Source organism: Drosophila biarmipes, chromosome 2R (genome assembly GCF_025231255.1).
Source record: "Drosophila biarmipes strain raj3 chromosome 2R, RU_DBia_V1.1, whole genome shotgun sequence".
Taxonomy (NCBI): Eukaryota; Metazoa; Arthropoda; class Insecta; order Diptera; family Drosophilidae; genus Drosophila; species Drosophila biarmipes.
Genome location: NC_066615.1, coordinates 9,059,803 through 9,078,963, shown reverse-complemented (window position 1 = coordinate 9,078,963; position 19,161 = coordinate 9,059,803). Strand labels below are relative to the sequence as shown.

The following is a 19,161-nucleotide window of genomic DNA, read 5'->3' as shown; positions in this document are numbered from 1 at the left end:
CTGTTTTCCTAGTGAAACGGCACGGAAGAGAACGCGTTTCAAAACTAAATCGAATGTTTACGCAGCGGTTGGCTCACTGTTTTTGGCCATAATTTATATAAATAAAAAGCTTGTCGCATCGGAGTCACCGACAGTCAGCTGATAACAGCAAACGCCGCACGAAGAGCAAGAAATTGGCAAAACAAACCCTCGTCCAAGGTCAGCCATTAGATATAGAACCACTAATACAGACGATCGGCCAAATGAGCGCTACTAAACCGCTTGCCTAAACAATTTGCAGATACCGACGTCGAAAGCTCACCGCATTTCTGCCGATCAACTGCCGTTCCAGATATTTAGTCACCGTGATCAGGGGAAGACCTCTGAGCTGCTGGACGAGAAGACTACTGAGGAAAATGGGCTTTAACGAGAAGCGAGAGCCCACCGGCGGGCGACTGCGGGTCCAGGACATTCCGGCCCTCAACCAGGAGCACTGCCGCATGCGGGATCCGGAGAGGGTGGAGCGCACCCTCAACGAGTTCGTCTCTGGCGGACCGGAGCGGATGCAAGTAGTCTCCGACTTTGACTACACCATTACCAAGCAGCGCACGGAGGACGGAGGCACGGTGCTCTCCAGCTTCGGGATCTTCAATGCCTGCAAGTCGCTGCCCGAGAACTTCAAGGAGGAGACGGACAAGCTGTACCACAAGTACCGGCCCATCGAGATCGATCCGCACATGCCTGTCGACGAGAAGGTGCAGTACATGATCGAGTGGTGGACGAAGTCGGGGGAACTGACCAGCGGCTTTCCTTTCGACCAGTCGGAAATAGATCAGATAGCCAGCAAGTACAAACATGCGCTACGTGACCGCACCCACGAGTTTTTCGCGGACCTGCTGCGCCTGGAAATTCCCACGCTGGTCTTCTCCGCCGGCCTGGGCAACTCCGTGGTTTCCGTGCTCCGCCAGGCCAACGTAATGCATCCGAATGTGAAGGTGGTCTCCAACTTCCTGCAGTTCAGGGATGGTCTGCTGGATGGCTTTCAGCAGCCGATGATTCACACCTTCAATAAGAACGAAACCGTGCTGGATGGCAGCGATTATTACGACCTGGTGCACACTAGGGACCACATCATCGTCATGGGCGACTCCATTGGCGACGCGGACATGGCTTCCGGGGTGCCCGCCTCGTCGCACATCATGAAGATCGGCTTCCTGTTCGATCACGTCGAGGCTAACATGGAGAAGTATATGAACACCTTCGACATTGTGCTCGTGGACGACCAGACCATGGATGTGCCGCGCACACTGCTCGCCCTCATCGAGGAGCAGCACCAGCTGAACCTGCAGGCCGCCAAGCAGAGCTCCCTCTAAGCCTCCGAGGCAGTTTCCCCGCCAGACGTGTACTCGTAGCCGCTCCTGCTCTCTCATTAGCAGGCTAGTTGCTAACTGGAAAACAACAGAAGCTACTAATTAAGTGGTTTAGGCTTAAACATTTTACTCATACCTACGAATGAATGTTATTTCATGTACTCAAATGATATTAAAGACAACGTTGTGCTTGGCATAAGAAATTGTTTTTATTGGACAGTTTTTAATCGGAATAAGCCTTTTTATCTTGTATCTTTATTACGGGAATTAAGGTGATAACAAGGCTCTAATTTCTAACACGGAAGTAAATTGGTTCTTATTAAAAGTTTTGATATGTGTTTATATGTATCTGAACGCCCTTACAAATTAATTTTGTGGTATCAGTATCAAGACTGAAATTTTTAATTCTTACATACTACATGTCAGAAGATTCTAATGTTTGACAAGTAGTTTTTAATATTCCACATAATGCGGACTAATAAACTAGTATAAGGAATTAAAAAGTCAGTAATTTGTTGCTCTACTAAGTTGATACAATAATATTTTTCCTTAATTAATCCTTAATCCTAATAAAAATGTAGTTTAAGATTACCAATTTCTCCACAGTAAGGTTTCTGGAATTTTCGAATCGCACCGTTTCGAAACTGAAATCGGGAACGTCCCTCGACTGGGGATGGGCAAAGTGCCAGTCACCAGCTGTCGATAACTTGCTATCGGAATATACAAGAGAAATATACAAATCATTGCAAATTGGGGTTTTACGCATTTTAAATTCGAGCGTATCGGGTGGGAAAGCGTGTAATACAACGGATTTCCGGTCGGGGAGCAAGTGCCACAAAGCCACCGCGGAATCGCAGTATTCCGAACGCCGTCGTAGCCAGGTGAAGAATGCAGAGGAGCGTCGACTGAGCGAGTAGAACCAAAGGGCTGCTGGATTCAGTCCAGTCCGGGCATTAAAACAACCCAAAAGCGCAGCGTCATGTTCGGATTCGACGGCGAGTACCGCCGGAGACCGGTGCAAAGTCTGGGTGGAGCCTCCCACACCTGCGACCGGGACACGGTGATCAAGAAGGCGGCCCTGGAGCGCCAGAAGCGCAACGAACTGCGCCAGAAGGAGAATGGAGCGGTATTGCTGCAGTCCTACGCCCGCTCCTTCATCCACCGCCAGCGGCGCAAGCGGGCGGAGCGGGAGGCCTTCGACGGCTACCTAGTGGCCTATAAGGATCGCATCGCCGAGGACGAGAGCCTGACCTTCCTCTTGCGGCGCCTCAACTTCTTCTACAGCAGCCGGGAGGCCAAGGACGGCGAAAGATTGGTAGGGTTTCTCTGGTGCATCCTTATCCACAGCTAATGCTTTCCCCAATCCCACACAGATCGAGGTTTGCCAACAGATCCTGCGCCAGCCTGCCCGTCTGCTGCAGCATTCCTCCAAGGACTCTATATGGCTTCTGAGGCTCTGCAAGTTGCTGGACACTTGTCTGCTTCAGCTCAGCTTGTCGCACACGGCCCAGGCCATCCCGCTGCGCATGCTGGAGACCTTCACCACCGTATCCTCTGTCCAGCGCTACGTGGAGGACGAGGCTGTGCTGTTCCAGTATCTGGAGCGTGTCTTTGGCTTCCTGATTGCCCGTAACTACTTCCAACGCTTACGACGGCTGCTGGACGACAAGTGTCCGCCACTGGACGGAGAGACTTTGCATGCACCGAGTCCACTAGCCGAGGCCCTCCTCCAGCTGCTGTTGCGGCCGCTGGCAGTGGCCAAACGAGCCACCTCCGGGGGCCAGTTGTCGTCCATGTCGCTGGCCGTCTGCCAGAACTTCATCCGGGACATTCTAGCCACGCCGCATACGGATCCTCTGCGGTACTTCGTGCTGCCCTGCTTTGCGCTGAATGCCGACTTTCCCTTTGACTTGCTGATGCGTTCGCTTCTAGACGCGCTGGAGGCAGATGCACCCCCGGAGTCGGCTAGCACATCCAGTCGGCGCAGTTTCCTCTTCCATGGAGCGGAAACAGACGAAAAGACTAAACACTTGGACTCGCTGTTCTCGTCGTTTTTACTCAATTCCCTCCTGGTGCTGGATCGCAGGCAGTTGGGTGAGTTAGATTTGAAGGCCTTGTAGCCTTGAACCCATAAGTAATCGCTATCCAATTCCAGCCACTCTGCAACAGGGCTCTTTGCTGGTAGTCTACGTCCGCCTCATCGCTGAAATGATGCCCAAAATTTTGCAGCTGCCCAAGTCTACGCTACGCAGCCATGCCAATGCACCACATCGTCACAGGGACAGCGATGATGAGTCCGAGGACTCAGAGGAGGAAGACGATCAGCCTTCGGCTCGCACCCTAGACTACGATATGGAGCAGACTTGCCGAGTAAGCGGCGAACTGAGTATCAAGGAGCGCGAGTGTCTGCTGGAGTCCATTGCCATACTGAACGAAACGGAGCGGGTGGACTTTATTGTCCAGCAGCTGGATCCGTACATTGAAAATAGTCAGCTCATCTATGCGCTATGCGAGATTTGTCACAACCTAATGATCTACAACAAGCATGCGGTCTTCGAGTACAAGTGAGTTTCAGTTACATGAACAGTCTTTTCAACTTATAATCCTATAATCATTTTAGATTACTCTATACTTTGGCCTTTACTCCTAAGTTCATACGTGCTGTGTGGTTTAAGTTGGCTGCGGAGTCCACTCAACTGGGTTTCTCTGCTCCACTGACCCTAATTTCCAAGGGCGTTGTGCGTGAGTATCGTTTTACACCCTGTGGTTGAACAATTGAACTAAATGGAATTTTGTCCCGCAGCCAAACAACAGGGAGTGGATCGCACTATTCCACTCTTGGCCACCTTTTGCATGCTTTTCGGTCGCCTTCTGCCCACGCTACACGATGTCGAGTTTGTGGAGAACAAGTTGTTGCTGCAGGTTCAGACCACCATTAACCACGTGCGACTCATGCCGTTTTCTATAGCGGAAATTGTGCAAATGTCCAAAACCCTGAAGGACATAAGCATGGGTCTGGTGGAACTGGCCTTTCCAGAGACCCGCAGCAATTTGGCAAACTATCGTAGTGTCCTGGGTCACACGGAGGCCGACGACAAGAAGTTGCGGCATCAGAAGCAAATATGGGCCAATCTTCTCAATGTGGTTGTCTTTGTGCTCAACCAAATTCACACACGCGACTTGCGTTTAGGCTTCTGTCCGGAGGCACACTGGACCGTCACCAGGCTAGACCTGCCTCTGGATAGGCCCACAGATCTGCCGCTGACCCATAGCAGTCGTCTGCGCGGAATCCGACCCTTCCAGCCCATACGGGACTTTACTCGAGAGGATTTCGAGAACGGACCGCCCATGTCCACCAAGCAGATTCGCTCAATAACCATTCTGCGCGAGATCCCCTTTGTGGTGCCCTTCAACAAACGGGTGAGCATTCTGCAAGGTTTGGTTGCGGCCAATAAAATGCGGGTGCAGGGAAATCTCCAAGCCTTTCTCCAGGGTCCCTTTATCATGATTACGGTGAGGCGGTCGCATCTTTACGAGGATGCCTACGACAAGCTGCGTCCGGAAAATGGTGGGTGTTATCTTCAAGATATAAACGATGCAATGTTAATATGGCTTTTCATTTAGAACCTGATCTGCGCTTCAAGTTCCGAATACAGTTTGTGTCCGCTCTGGGACTTGACGAGGCGGGCATCGATGGTGGCGGAGTTTTCCGAGAATTCCTTTCGGAGCTGATCAAAACTTCCTTTGATCCAAATCGGGGATTCTTTATGTGAGTAGTAAAAAATGATTGATGTAACAAGTCCAATATCTTGCCTAATCCAGGGTAACCACGGACAACAAGCTTTATCCCAATCCAAATGTCGCCGATCTCTTCGAAGACTATGAGAAGCACTATTACTTCATTGGTCGCATCCTGGGCAAGGCCATCTATGAGAACCTTTTGGTGGAGCTGCCCTTGGCCGAGTTCTTCCTCACCAAGCTGGCTGGCAAATACTCGGATGTGGACATCCACCAGTTGGCCTCCTTGGATCCGGAGCTGTACCGCAATCTACTGTATTTGAAGGATTATACAGGCGACGTTAGTGAATTAAATTTGGACTTCACCGTGGCCAGCAGCTCGCTGGGCCAGACGCAGATTGTTGAGCTGAAGCCCCAGGGCCAGAGTATTCCAGTGACCAACTCGAATCGCATTGAGTACCTGCAACTGATAGCCGACTACAAGCTGAACGTGCAGATACGTCGTCACTGCAACGCCTTCCGAAAGGGTCTGTCCAATGTCCTGCCCATCGAATGGCTGTACATGTTCAGCAACAAGGAGCTGCAAATACTCATTTCGGGTGCGGAGATACCCATCGACCTGGAGGATCTAAAGAAACACTGTAAATACGGCGGTGAATTCAGTCCCGAACATCCCTCGATTGTGGCATTCTGGGAGGCCCTCGAAGGTTTTGACGACCTGCAGCGCAGACAGCTGCTCAAGTTCGTCACCAGTTGCTCCAGGCCACCGTTGTTGGGCTTTAAGGTTGGCATTGAATCGTATTTTATGTTATATTATGTGCTAATATTGACTTTCCTTACAGGATCTGGACCCACCATTCTTCATCCAAAACGCCGGGGACATGGAACGACTGCCCACGGCCAGCACCTGCACCAATCTGCTGAAGCTTCCGCCCTTCAACACAGTGGAACAAATGCGTGAAAAACTGATCTATGCCATTCAATCCGGCGCTGGCTTTGAGCTAAGCTAATCTGTCAATCCTCAGAAACCCCGAAAACATATCCAATCACAGCCCCCAGAGACGAATAAGGAAATCCAATCCAAGCAATTTACCCACCTGGCAGAGCAAAAGGATTACAGGACGGCAGGACGGCAGGTCGGCAGGTCGGCAGGCAGACAAACTATTCCAGTTCATTTACAACCAATGTACATTTTGATTACCGCAATTTCTTAGTGTAATGTATGAAGCTTATGAGGTCTGTTTATCCAAGTTTTTCATTTTAGTTTGTTTCAGTTTGTTTTTCGTATAACAAAATATAAGTGTAAATCAAAGCGAGCTAAGAATAATTCAATAAAGGGCAAGCGTTGTCAGTCTGCACGTTTGATGGAACGCATTTATTGCTAATGCAGGACCAAGCCCCCAGTTTGCAACCGTTTTCGTAAATCATCAGCTGCCCTGAGGCGTCGCGTCCAACTGCCAGGCCTGTTGAATAATTCGTTGGTAGACCATTTGGGTCGCCGAGGTGGCGAACAGAAAGTCAATGTGATTATAGCCGGGCACTTGATACAGCTGGCTGTTGCTGTTCCGCAGCTCGCTGACCAGGCGCTGCACATCCGCCCGGCTGGACAGCGCGTCCCGGTTGCCGTGGAAGATCTGCAGCTGGAGGCGAACATTAACCAACTGATACGAGGGAGGCGTGGGCTGACCGTATCGCAGCGCATTCAGCCTCGGCGAGCGGTAGTCGTACTGCTGGAATTTGCCTGCGGAGGAAACCAAACACCCGTCAGTGAATATTTCATTTTATGCCTACCACTTCGGCGTTGCATGCAAAGAGAACAAATCCGAAAACAGGCAAAAATTTGGAACTGATCTACACTTTTTAAATTTATTTATTTATTTATTCTCAGGTTAGAGGAAATAAATAAATAAAATAATTAAATTAGTTTAGCTAATGCTTATGTATCAGTTTATATTTTATCCTAAGAGCAAAAGGATCACATGACGGTAGGTCGGCAGGCAGACAAACTAATCCAGTTCATTTAGTGTAATGTATGAAGCTTATGAGGTCTGTTTATCCAAGTTTTTCCTTTTTAATTTGTTTCAGTTTGTTTTTCGTATAACAAAATATAAGTGTAAATCAAAGCGAGCTAAGTATAATTCAATAAATGGCATGCGTTGTCAGTCCACACGTTTGATGGAACTCATTTATGGCTGTCGCAGGACCAAGCCCCCAGCTTGCAACCGTTGTCGTAAATCCCAAGTTAAAAAAAAACACTTATAATTTTTGGTTTTCTTTACATTTTTTTAAGTGTAAAAATCGTTTTGGCCTTTCTTGTGACTTAAATTTTAACTAGATTAATACCAAGGATACACAACTTTCTCGGGCGCTAGCATCTAGTTATATTATCGACCATGTGTTGTGTATAGGAAATGGTGAAAAGTGACATGAGTAAAAAGCAGTATGAGCCCAAGACAACCGAAATAAGTTCATCACAACTCCGGATAAATATAGAATAGTACCCAAAGGTATTAACACTTTACAAAATGTATTCTATACAACAAAAGTTACGTTTTCCGGAAAACAATTTGTATACAAATTCATTAGTTTGTTGATTTAAAGTTCGTTGTATGCGTTTAATCACCTTTCGGAAACTTACTTATGCTTGGTACATAAAAGACAAAGAAATATTAAAGGTATGCAAATCCTAAAATAGCTCTGATTTCTCCCAGTGCATTCAAGCATATGCCTGTGGTCCGACTTACCGCTATTGATGAGCTGGCCGAAGTGCTGCAGTTGGCCCCGCGAAATGCCCGCCGGCGTGTTCTCCAGGATGCGCGGCAAGATGTTCTGGCGAAGGAGAAGGGGAAGACCGTTTTGTTAGGCTTAAACTGCCGAATCGCTTAAATTTTATGAGCAGCAGCCGGAAACAGGACCTCACCCCACCCCGCCTCGCCCCGCCTGACCACTCATGTGTGTATCGGTGTGTGTGCTCAGGCTGCTATTTCCGTTTCATTGCGACACAAAGCATATACGGAAGTGCACACAGGCACACCGGCACACCGGCACACACACCCGCCCACTCACACATGAACAGGCACGGGGGCGGGGAGTCGGGTTGAAAGGCCAAGAGGTCCTTGCTTTGATCCCGCGGAGAAAGCGGGGCTGAATTTATATTGCGGGTATTTGTTTTGAAATTAGCTGCTTGTTCGCCCCGGCCAATGATTAAGGTGAGTGCAATGAGCTTTTCAGGTTTCTATTGAGATTGATATTGATACTGCTGTAGGATACTGATTGAGATTGCCAACAGAGCTGAAAAGCCTTCTAGAGGGAGATGAAATAAAGAAGTTTTCTAAGGAAAGTATTGATGAAAGAATAAGTGGCCTCTGCGCCCTCTTCTCATGTATATTTATGGCCTTCAGATGATATTGTTATGTGAAATATAAGATTTTCGCTCTTTATATTCTCTCTTATACAAGCTTAGTTAATTAAAGAAAGGTTGAATGCAGCTAAAACCTATTTTCTTTTATAATATTTCTATGAAGGATATATTTTGCTACCTCCTTGTGAGTGATTTTACATTTTACAAAATTATACAACAAAAAATGAAGTGTTTTTATAATTTATATAATGATTAAATAAAGCAATTTTTCAATTATTAATGAAAGCACACAAATTATTGTTGTGTTGCTTTTTATAATTAATGAGATAAATTTTGTTGAAAAAGTAATATAAAAAAAAGTCAAGTTTTGTTATTTAATTTTGTTATTTAATTGTTAGTTAATTCCTGGCTGTGATTCAAAGTAAATAGGGATAAAAGGGTTGCTAGTTTTTCCGATTTTAAATTAAACGGGTCTTAAGAGCTTAAACTATTTAATTGCCTGGTTTTTCTTGTAAGCTCTTTTAAAATTCCATTTAAGCCCTGAATCTTTGTTTGAACAGAGTATCTGAAAAACAGTCCACTTTTTGCCGATGTGCTGATGTCTGTAGGTTTTTTCGTGGGACGCCGCAGCAACTCTTCAGTTTTCAGTTATAGAATTTTATGTAAATCGGTCCGACTTTAAATTGCCATGACAAGCCATTGAAACGTTGCATGCGTCCTGCGGCGACATATATTTTTTTGTTTTGATGTTTATTTGATTTTCCGCCTGGCCGTTGCATTCCCCATTTTTCTCAGCTTTGCTTCCTTTTTGCAGCCAGCCAGCAACTTGTGGCAAATACTGGCAATTTTGTGCCGCCAGCTTGTTTGTGTTTCCCCTAGTTTTTCTTTTTCTCTTGCCCTCGCTTGCATTTATTTTTCTTACATCTCGAATTTTTCGTATTTTTTGTGTTTCAGCTCGAATCTTATTCGACGCAGTGCGGTTCTCCAAGAGTGTTGAACTTTGCGAGGGTCGTGGGTGCCGTTCCGGGGTTTTCTGGGGTTCCAGGGGTTACTAAATATGCACAAATATTTATTCGGACTTCTATCTGTGTGGTGTGGCATGTTCGGCAGTTGTCGCAAGTATCGCCTCGCTCCATTTGCTCAAGCTCGGCGTCTTTTCACTGTATTTGCCTAGCAATTTTTCGCTGCTGCTTTCGGTTTGTTGACTTTTTATGGGAGTTATGACTCTCGCACAGATATATGTAGATGCGTCTACGACTCTTGTGCCAAGTGGCAGTAGCTCCGAGAATTTGTTATTTACTGGCATCCGTTGGCATTGGAAGTTAAACATTCGAATCGGAAACAATAGTTTGTAAATACATTTTGCAACTTGGTAAGCTGAGAATCTTAAAAATCCAAGATTTCTATAGATAAAACGAAATTTTAAAGTAGTGCGTGTAAGTTCTGATATGCATAGAATCTGCAGAATTCTCAAAATTTCTTCTTAAGCACTGAAAAGACATTTATGGTTTTTGGAAGCTGAGATTTGCTTTTAAAAAAAATTAAAAACTTAGAGGAGCTTGGGCCTAACTTATAGATTAGTAAATGTATAATTCATATTCTTGTTTTGTTACTTTCCCTTTATAATAATCTTTGAAGGTTTTTATCGTTATCAAATTATTTTCCTTTTTGTTTGCCCCAATAGACTTACTTTCGATTTAGAGTCGAGCTAAAAAATGCATTTCTAGAACCATTCCTCACTTAACCCTTGGATTATTCAGCGCCTGAAATGCTTATTTATGGGTGCATATGTAAAAAGATTTAAGAACTATATCCGCGGGAACTTTCCAACCTTTTTTCGTGCTCTCCGGGTAACTATAAAACTCCAGAGCCAGCTTTGGCTTCCCAGTGTCCAGGGCCGAAGCCAATTGGCCAAGGCCCCCACTTTAATAACTTACAAGCGGCTCTTGGCGCCAGGGAGTGACCCCGACCCCAGATCCGCCCCGAAAACACACCAACAACTAACTCACTTCAGATTCAAATGCAGATGGTAAGCCTTTTGAGCACGCGCCCCGAAAACACTCCGAACACACAGATAAGCCATAAAGTTTTTTCCTTCGTTACATGGTCGCGATTTATTTGCCATATTTCACGGCAAAACAAAATTTAAATGTACCGTGTGCGCGGAAACAAAAAGTGTTTAAGGCAGCGTGGCGTATACGTAATGTGTGTTATACTCTAGTTAGCCGCCAGCTGGAGCGGCGTTTTCGGATGGAGAGGGAAGTTCGAGCACTTTGCAGGGGCGGGGAAGAAGTTTAGAGCACATTTTCGGTGGCACACTATGCAGGAATTCTTAAAGTCCTTTTTGGAATGCTCTAATTGTCCGTTTTCTTTGTCAAAACCTTAGAGGATTTAAAAAGGAAATTTAAGTTGTAAAATAATGAAGATAATTTTTTAAAAAATATTTAGCAAATAATAATATTTTGTCTATTATTAAATAAATGTTTTTTTTTCTAAAATCGCAGATGATTTTTGTAGGTTGCGCGTTTTTTTTGTTTAAACTTTAAAGTTATTTAATATTGAAGGTGATTTTTAAAAAAATGTATTGTAACATGTTTTTGTGAATTTAAAAAAGTTTTGTTTATAATCGCAGATTATAATTTTTAATTTTTATTTTTGTTGTTGTATTATTATTATTATTAAAATATATAATTGTGTTATATTTTATATGCCACGAAATTATTTCCTTTTGGTAAACTTGAATTTTTCTAGGATAAAAGCTACTATAAATTGTTATAATAAAAACACTGGCGTAATAAAAAATGATTCAGCTGCTTAATTTATTCCTTAAAATTGACAAGATGTATGCGGCCACCAATCAACCCCTCTTGTGGGGTATTTATTGCCCCCGTTGGCTGCCCCTTTTTTATCCAACTCCACAGTACTATAGTTCTGGCCTGCCCTCCAACCAGGAAGCTTTGCCCGGCAGGAGCAGCTCGTTTACGCATTTAAATTCAAATAACTTTTATTACCGAAACTAAGGCCTCCACCCCTTCTGGAAATACGTATGTTTGTCTGTTTCAGGGCGGTTTCGAGGTGGTGGGGGTGTGCAGTGGAACCGCCCGGCTCACTCCAGAGTGCAATAAAAACTTTTGCATACAACAAGAAAAAAGTTTCGGGGCGCTTTGTTGGCTAAATTATGGCCCGCATATATAATCGTACTCACACGATCCAATGGATAGTCGCTGAAGCCCACGTAGAGGGAGGTGAAGAGGGTGCAGAGGGCGTAGGTGGGTCGGGAGGCGGTGCAGAAGAACTGGCTGCCCACCTGGGTCAGCGCCGTCGCCGGCAGCAGTTCGTGGAGGCCAAGTTTGTTCAGCAGCAGCTGCACGGAGAGAACGCATCAGTTTCAGTTTCAGCTCAACTTTGGCTGGGGTTATTTGCAATTACTATGAGCAGGGTCAGTTTAAAATCTGATTTGAAACTGGCATTACAAAAAGAAATCTTTGACACAAACGTAAAAAATAAGTTCAGAAACGTTTGCAACATAAGTTGAAAATATACAGACAAGTGTTACAAATATTTCAGTGAAGTTTTTGGTATCCCAACTTGGGGATAGTTTTTAAAAATCATCATTATATGTGAAAAAATAGTATTTAGATTACTAAAAAATGTTCAATAATCATTGATTGAGGCTGATATGTAAGTTAATCACTCGAGTTGGTATAACTAAAATGTAAGCCAGAAAGTTCACTAAAATATTTTGTAGTGATTGAACAGTGATTTTTGACATCACTTTGTATAATTTAACGTATTAAAAAGATCTACTTTTCCATTATTTTCCTTGTTTTTAATTTATTATTATTTAAGGGTTTATCCCCTTTTTTACTGTGTATCCGAGAATTAAGAGCTCTTTGAGTATGGAAAATAAACAGAAATGTTAATCTTTTTAGTGAACTTCCTCCGTGAGCGAGAAGAGCTTATCACTTGCAGCGCGGAGTGAGCACTTTGCAATCCCATCAAGCATACGCACCGTGACCCCGGCACTGTCACTGGCCAGCAGTCGCAGCGGCGGACTGCTCAGGTGCTGGAGAAAGGCCACCGGAGCCATCAGAGCCGCGTTGGCGAACCGCGCATTGTACTCCGGCCGCTGAGACAGCAGGACCAGGAGCACCGTGGTCCCCTGCGAGTGGCCGACGTAGTGCACCTGCCGGCGACTCGTCCTCGCCAGCACGTAGTCCACGATGGCGGGCAGGTCGTAGATGCCAATCTCGTGCCAGCTGAACTGCCAGAAGCGGGCGTCGCCGGTGGCCAGAGTGCGGTGCCCGCGGGAGTGGGTGGTGCCCCTGGCATTCCCCAGCCAGACGTCAAAGCAGCGGGCATGCAGCTCCAGGGCCAGCGATCTTCCCCTCCCGCCCGCCACGAAATCCCCGGCGGAGCCGAGGAGGCCGTGCATCAGGACAAAGGGGCGCAGGTGCTGGGGGCACCGGGGATTGCGGGGGGCGGGAATCCTGTGCACACTCAGCCGATATCCATCGGCGGTCTCCACGCGATGCACCTGGCACTCGAGCTGCTGCCTCTGCACCGCCTGGCACACGGAGTCTATCAGCGGCGCACTCTGACCCCCGATCGAGACAGCCCCGCAGATCAGCAGCAGAATCACTATCACCACATAGAAGCCACAGCCGCGTTCCATACTGTTCGATTGCGAGGGCGGCCTTTAAGACATGCTTGGTGCCACGTGACGTGCGAATGGATACTGCGGCTTTCGGTGCACTCGCTTTCGGTTTTGTGTTTGCGTATACGCAACGTGGGCGGGAAGAGGGGGTGGCTCTGGGTGGCAGGGGAGGCACTCTGAATGGGAGCTATAAATAAACACATTTTCAACTTTTGTTGACTGACAATCGATGTCTCCTACGTAGGTGGCCTAGAATCGTTCAAATATGCAGTGGCAGTAGATCTTGTTTTTGAAAAATGTAGGGCTAACTTAAGAAAAAGCTTTCAAAGTGTGTTTCTAGATGTTAAAATAAAATAACATCTTTAAGATACCATTTACTTTAGTTATTAAATTGCTAGCCAATGTAAAGAGTTTTTATAGTTCTTAAAGAGGCAAATTTAAGATAACCATACTAAGTACTTAGGTTTCTCAGCTCTGATAACTTGAGACACCTCAAGTTCTTGATATTACTATCTGAAAGTCCAATTAAAACGAAATGCCATCTAGATGCAGAAGCGGTAATTGATGAAATTAGCTACCCTGCAAGCCTTGTGCTAATTAGCTGGATTAATTTACTCCCAGCGCTTCGTCGATTTGGCCCCTCACCAAACTGTTGCCATGACAGCGGCGAGCTGAAGAGCGCCAAACCGCAGTCTGCTGCACAATGCACACGGGTCGACATCAAATATGCACCAGCCTTTGAGTATATATCATGTTTAATGAGCGACTGACTGAGTGACTGACTGACTGGCTGAATGGCCGACTGAGTGAGTGAGTGAATGACTGGCAGTGGACAGCGGCAGCCTATGTGATTTACAATCTGAATGGCTTGGACGTGTTGAAAATGCAATCGTGCTAATTAAAACGACCGCGACACAGGGCGTGTGAAATTATTACACAGCATAGATGGAATACGTGTGCGATGTCCCCAAAATAATGAAACGGATCGGAGAGCCGTGGCTGCGGTTTTCTGGCCAGAAATTGCTGGCAGGGCAATAATGGAGTGCGGTCGAATGGCCGAAGAATTCAGCTATTGCTCGATTAAATCCAACTTTTCAGGCTGCCGCTTCTTGATAACAGCCGAGTCCAAACTTGACCCAAGCCACAAAACTTCGAGAGCCTTGTTGAAATGGATCTCATCACATATTAGGCGCTTCCGACAATGAAGTTCTACGGCCAAGTGTGTGCGCCAGAGCCATCAGACTATGGAAATTTATTTTTAATCAAAAGAGACTGGAAATGGGTGCACAGATAAAAAATAGTATGAAATTATGTTCGAAGATGTAAGAGCGAAAGTTTGCCTGTTTCGAGAAGCAATGATTTTAAGTCCTTTGAAATTTTTGTTCGATTTTTGACTACATAGAACTGAGAAAGAAGTACCCTTTTCAGTATCATTAAACATTTTTAGTGATCATTACTGATAACCACAGGGATCTTCATGTTTTCTATCTATGTGGGCAATGAACATAAAATCAAGAGGCGAAAGCCCTTGGTGGAGAAGACAGGCTAAAAGCCAGCATCGACTTAAGTAAATATGATTCAAGGACACTTGGCTGGCTGTGGAATCCCTTTGGCCACTTACTCTTGTGCACAGATTCCCTGCCCACTTCCGCTTCCTCGGGACCCATTTGAAAAAGCGATTTTAATACTTTCTCGCACAAAAGCTACTTAAAGTTTGCCCTGGCCTGGCGCTTAATTCGTTTTCGTTTTCCCCCGCTTTTTTGTCAACAGCTTACAAAACAAGCCAGAAAAAATAGAAATAAAAGTTTTTGTAAATTGAGTTAAGTTAATTTTTTCTTTGTTCCTACCAAGTTCTTGCTTTTGTTTTTTGGCAGCGGGAAGTTTGCGCTTTGGTTTGCCTAATAAATGTGCGTGCAAAGAAGGGGCTAGTGGATAGACAGTTGTTGCGACAGCCAAAGGATAAAGGATAATGACAGCCATTAGTATTAAGTGCGCGTTGGCTACTCAGGATCCTCCCCCAGTGTAGCTACTTTTTCCAACTTCAACTCCGTCTCCAGCTCCCTTCCCAGGCTATCCCCCACTCATTAAAGTTGTTAAGTACTTGGCGTAAATGTGGCTTTTCGAGGGGCCCGTGTGCTGTGAGCTGAAGTTCCCGAAGGACTTCTGGGGGCCTCTGAATGGGGCCCGCCATTAAAGTTAATTTAAATGCGCCTTGAGCGCTTTAACGTAATTCGGTTGCCCAAAAACTAAGGCGGGGAAATGAAAGGCACTGAGCTGAGAAATAGCCCGAGAAATACAACGTTGCATCTCTTAATTTTTCGAGATATTCAATCACTCACCTGCTCAGACACACAGCAAAACCGCATTTTGACTTCGTATTTTCCCCAGAAAAGAGCCCACATTCGGAGCTCCACTTTCGTTTCATTGCGAAATACAAAAGCCTTTCAAAACAATTCACTGCACAATGAGTGACATCAGGTAACCAGGCGAAGGGCTGTCTGAAAGTGGGAGAGGGAATGGATGCCTCACTCGTCAGAAATGTTTTCATGTTCATATTCGGATTGCTGGTCAAACTCAGTCGGTCTCATGCCCTGAAAATAGTTGCGTTCCTCTGAGTATTATGTTTGTATCTCAGTGACTGTATTTCTATACGACTGTATTTCAGTAGAAGTAAAATATTTTTAGGAAATCATATATTGCATCAAAACAAAAAATAGGGTTTTTGAGTGCTCTAATATTTTCTTAGCCCGAATTCAGCCCTAAAGACTATGCTACAGATTATATTAAGTGTTAAGTAATGCCAAATATTTCATTTAATAATTTTAGTATTTTAAAAGACGCTTATTTCATCACATATTTAATGGTTAACCTGTCCTGAGTGCTCCGCTTTTTCCTATGATTATTTCAGTTTATGTGGTCAAATATTTTGTAATATTTCTTGTTACTTTGCGGATGTGACTATGACTTGTTCTTAGTGTTTTTCTGGATTCAAAACTTAAACTTTAAGATTATATTTTAGCCTTCAATACATTTGTTTGTTTGTTTGTTTTATTTGTAGTAAGCCGAAACAAACATTTCATCACATGTTTCATCTTAGCGAATCATTATTAAATATTTATAAATTCAAAACTATTTAATATATATTTAAAAAGTAAGGGTATTTCTCCCTCGCTATTCATGGTTCCTGTTACTATTCTTTCATTTTCCCCGGCCACCTTTTGTTGGCCCTTTTATGGAGTGCACGCCACATTTGCTTTCAATGAGCATGAGATAATGTCATCATCAACGTCGTCTTCGTCATTCATCGCCAGACTTTCTGGTCAGGTGCATTGGAGAAGTTGTCTGGGAGACGTTCGGTCTCCGAGGCAACACCTCTTGGTATTTAATGAGGATTTCATTTTTAATTAATTCCATATTTACTTAAACGGATGGCTTGTACTGCGGGTAAAAGAGTGGTGCATTGTTAAATGATTTGCTTGTTGAGCACTGACTTGCGCCATTACTTTTGCTCTACGATTCCTTAATATATTAATGCATGCTTTGTCCATTAAATTGATTCAAGCACAACATTCAGCATTCAATCATATTAAGCCACGTGGCTCCACTTGTTGTGTTTTCCCCGGCGAGCGGGCTTAATAAAATAATCAAATAATATGCAATAAGCGTTTGCGTTTCAATTTACAATTTCTATGACTGCCTGCGAAATAATTGCTTCTCGCCCGCAGTGCAAACCTTGCCAATTCAATGGCGGAGGGCTTTTTTGCCTATTTTGTTTCATGCAATTAAATTTATATTTACAGAAATGTTTCACGCACAGCGACGGTGGATAAATCAGAGCAGATATACGATGCAGCTCGGTGCCTTTTCCTATTTTTATTTGTTTGACATTTCCATATTCAGTTTGAGTTTTATTATTTTCGTCGCTGATCAATGGTTTTTTATGATTTACATGCTCCATTTTTGGTGTACTGTGGGTACACATAAAATATACAAGGTTTTCACTTTGATTTGATTTTGCATCGCATAAACATTTATTTTTCATTTATTGCCGCTGTCAAACATTCACAAAGGGACTTCAATTGGGGGATAAAGCGGCAAATAAATCTCACTTAGTAAGTCATAAAGAAAATTGTGGTGCTTTTTAAAGTTTTTTTTAAAAATAAATAAATTATCATTGTTCCTTTTTTTCTATATAAGAGTAATCTCTGGCACGTATTTTCATTTCCGCAGTGGAGCCAAAAAGAAAACCTGCTGGGCATATCAATTATTTATAATTATTGTTAATTTTCAAAGCAAGCAGCCAAGCAAACAAACAGGAAAAAAGGAGCACGGAAAAACAAGGAAAACCACAAAGAGAACCTCAATTAAAATTCAAATTAGAGCTTGGGAAATTCGCTCTGCCTGGCGGTAAAAGTGCGAAAACTTAGAACCACAGGGAGGTGAACCATTCACCACCTCGTCCGCATTTTCCTCCGCAGGAAAACTAACTGCCTAAAATGAAATATGAACCCGATGGGGGTGGGAAAACCCGACTTGCTCAGACATGGACTACTAATAAGAAATTTGTGAACTTTGCAAATTTGCCATCATTAATTCTGGGCGGGGGTAAATGAGGGAAATCGGGGAGTCGGGCGGCGGTCTCGGGAAATTGTCGAACGGGAACATTTTTCATTCGCCGTCGTCCTTCGTCATTGTGTAATAATTGTCAAGCAATTTAAATCGAAGCTCCCAGCGTAATAAATTGTCATATGGCAGCAGGCGGGATCCGGAGGCGGGAGGCGGGAGACGGGAACACGCCCCCTTCAAGACCTTCAAGGCCTTGCGCAAAAGTCCTGACTTCGGCGATGAAAAAATAAGGTAATGAGGAAACGGAAATTGTTGCCGGAAGTTGGGAGCCAAGGCAGAAAGGCGGAAGCTCATTTTGCAATATTCACAGACGACTGATTTCGATTTCTAGCGACGGCTTTTTCTGGGCTTGCACCATGAATTGTAAATTGATTGAGGACCCAAGCGAAAATCTTCCGGTTTCGCCTTGTCCCTCCACGGCTCTCCCTGTTAGTTATCATTAATAATAGTGCCCTGTGGCTCTGGGCATAAATTCGCCAAGGAAACCAGTTTAAAGACGGCTTTTGTGAACCTTGCTAAGGATTATGAGGAACTTACTGGAGTCTTATAGAGCTGTTCCATGTGTGGGTGTTGTAAATCTTCACCTAGCTGCTGAATTATTTTAATATAAACCATAGCCGATTAATATATTTTGATTGAACCCCTAATCAATATATAGATTAAGCGATTGGTAATAAATATTTAAAATATTTTTATTTAAACATTGAATTCACTTGGTATATAGCTCGTCCTTGGCCTTAATAGCAGGGCAAATAGTTGGAGTGTTGGCACCACTTTACTGCTTATATCTTTTAATGAAAATATATATCTCGAGCTTCTCCAGAATTTACCATTTCCATTTCCTGATTTGGCCCGGCTCTCAGCCCTCCGGCGCCCAAGGTTTAGGCCAGGACCTGTGACAGGGACCGCCGAGGGCCGAGTGCTGAGCCGTTTGTCTGCCAAGGCAACCAAATGGCTGCGCGAAATGCGCTCGTAAATGCTTCCATGTTGCCAAGTTCTTGTTTGTGAAGAGCTGTTCAAATAAGCACCGGAGCAGCAAAAACAACAACAGGGGTCCTGGGAGCAAAGGGCGGGGTGTTTAGGATGAGGCGGGGATCCACCTGACGTTAGTTTCATTGTTGACATTGCAGAGGCAACAGAAACAGAGCCCGAGCCAGAACCAGAAACGGCAACGGCAACGTGGCGAAAGTGAGCTGGAAAAAAGGCAACAAAAAGCAATTAACTTGGCTTACATCTTTGTTGAAAGTTGAAACAGAGGGCGCGATTTATGCCGCCGGCGCAGCGGGAACAGGTGAGCAGGAGTTGCTGCTGCCGCTGCATTTCAAGCGAGCTCAAGTGTCCACTCGTCCTGCGTCCTTCGCTCCTCGTCCTTGGCCGAGCAAACGAAACAAAACTGAAGCGCGAGTCCCGCACAATGATAAAAGTTAATG

General features: G+C 44.6%; 3 protein-coding genes and 1 long non-coding RNA gene across 6 annotated transcripts; 3 read left to right on the top strand and 1 right to left on the bottom strand.

Moving 5' to 3' along the window:
- The first annotated feature begins 3 nt into the window (after window positions 1-3).
- LOC108026959 (7-methylguanosine phosphate-specific 5'-nucleotidase) lies at window positions 4-1,555 on the top strand. The gene is made up of 2 exons (XM_017098174.3): window positions 4-198; window positions 281-1,555. Exon 2 carries the CDS (start codon window positions 396-398, stop codon window positions 1,350-1,352), a length of 957 nt encoding a protein of 318 aa, XP_016953663.1. The 5' UTR covers window positions 4-198; window positions 281-395; the 3' UTR covers window positions 1,353-1,555.
- Window positions 1,556-2,052: 497 nt separating this feature from the next.
- LOC108026814 (ubiquitin-protein ligase E3C) lies at window positions 2,053-6,449 on the top strand. 2 transcript variants are annotated; one of them, XR_007763949.1, is made up of 9 exons: window positions 2,053-2,664; window positions 2,723-3,443; window positions 3,505-3,913; window positions 3,970-4,091; window positions 4,153-4,917; window positions 4,974-5,118; window positions 5,172-5,871; window positions 5,930-6,307; window positions 6,362-6,449. XR_007763949.1 is itself a non-coding variant. In XM_017097979.3 (8 exons), the coding sequence occupies exons 1-8, from the start codon at window positions 2,329-2,331 to the stop codon at window positions 6,095-6,097; spliced, it is 3,366 nt and encodes a 1,121-aa protein (XP_016953468.1). In that variant the 5' UTR covers window positions 2,053-2,328; the 3' UTR covers window positions 6,098-6,449. The 2 variants fall into 2 exon arrangements, 1 of the variants encoding a protein (XP_016953468.1); XM_017097979.3 differs by having other exon boundaries at window positions 5,930-6,449.
- Window positions 6,325-13,264, bottom strand: LOC108026815 (lipase 3). Of its 2 annotated transcripts, XM_017097980.3 has the most exons (4): window positions 12,461-13,258; window positions 11,654-11,812; window positions 7,832-7,916; window positions 6,325-6,828 (listed from the first exon to the last, which is right to left on the bottom strand). In XM_017097980.3, exons 1-4 carry the CDS (start codon window positions 13,121-13,123, stop codon window positions 6,515-6,517), a joined length of 1,221 nt encoding a protein of 406 aa, XP_016953469.3. In that variant the 5' UTR covers window positions 13,124-13,258; the 3' UTR covers window positions 6,325-6,514. The 2 variants fall into 2 exon arrangements, with proteins under 2 accessions (XP_016953469.3, XP_050743340.1); XM_050887383.1 differs by lacking the exons at window positions 6,325-6,828; window positions 7,832-7,916 and adding an exon at window positions 10,089-10,829 and having other exon boundaries at window positions 12,461-13,264.
- Window positions 13,265-17,186: 3,922 nt separating this feature from the next.
- On the top strand, window positions 17,187-17,684 carry LOC127011012 (uncharacterized). Its single transcript, XR_007764009.1, has 2 exons — window positions 17,187-17,217; window positions 17,336-17,684. It is a non-coding gene; the product is annotated as an uncharacterized LOC127011012 (long non-coding RNA).
- The last annotated feature ends 1,477 nt before the right edge of the window (window positions 17,685-19,161 follow it).

What these genes read in the sequence shown, in the direction of transcription:
- LOC108026814 (XM_017097979.3), top strand. Translation starts at nt 2,329, where the DNA reads ATGTTCGGATTCGACGGCGAGTACCGCCGGAGACCGGTGCAAAGTCTG. An exon ending in CATGCGGTCTTCGAGTACAA is followed by an intron (nt 3,914 to 3,969) that starts GTGAGTTTCAGT and finishes TAATCATTTTAG; the next exon opens with ATTACTCTATACTTTGGCCT. An exon ending in CACCGTTGTTGGGCTTTAAG is followed by an intron (nt 5,872 to 5,929) that starts GTTGGCATTGAA and finishes CTTTCCTTACAG; the next exon opens with GATCTGGACCCACCATTCTT.
- LOC108026815 (XM_017097980.3), bottom strand. Translation starts at nt 13,123, where the DNA reads ATGGAACGCGGCTGTGGCTTCTATGTGGTGATAGTGATTCTGCTGCTG. An exon ending in GTGACAGTGCCGGGGTCACG is followed by an intron (nt 11,813 to 12,460) that starts GTGCGTATGCTT and finishes CTCTCCGTGCAG; the next exon opens with CTGCTGCTGAACAAACTTGG. An exon ending in GCGACTATCCATTGGATCGT is followed by an intron (nt 7,917 to 11,653) that starts GTGAGTACGATT and finishes CTCCTTCGCCAG; the next exon opens with AACATCTTGCCGCGCATCCT.
- LOC108026959 (XM_017098174.3), top strand. Translation starts at nt 396, where the DNA reads ATGGGCTTTAACGAGAAGCGAGAGCCCACCGGCGGGCGACTGCGGGTC.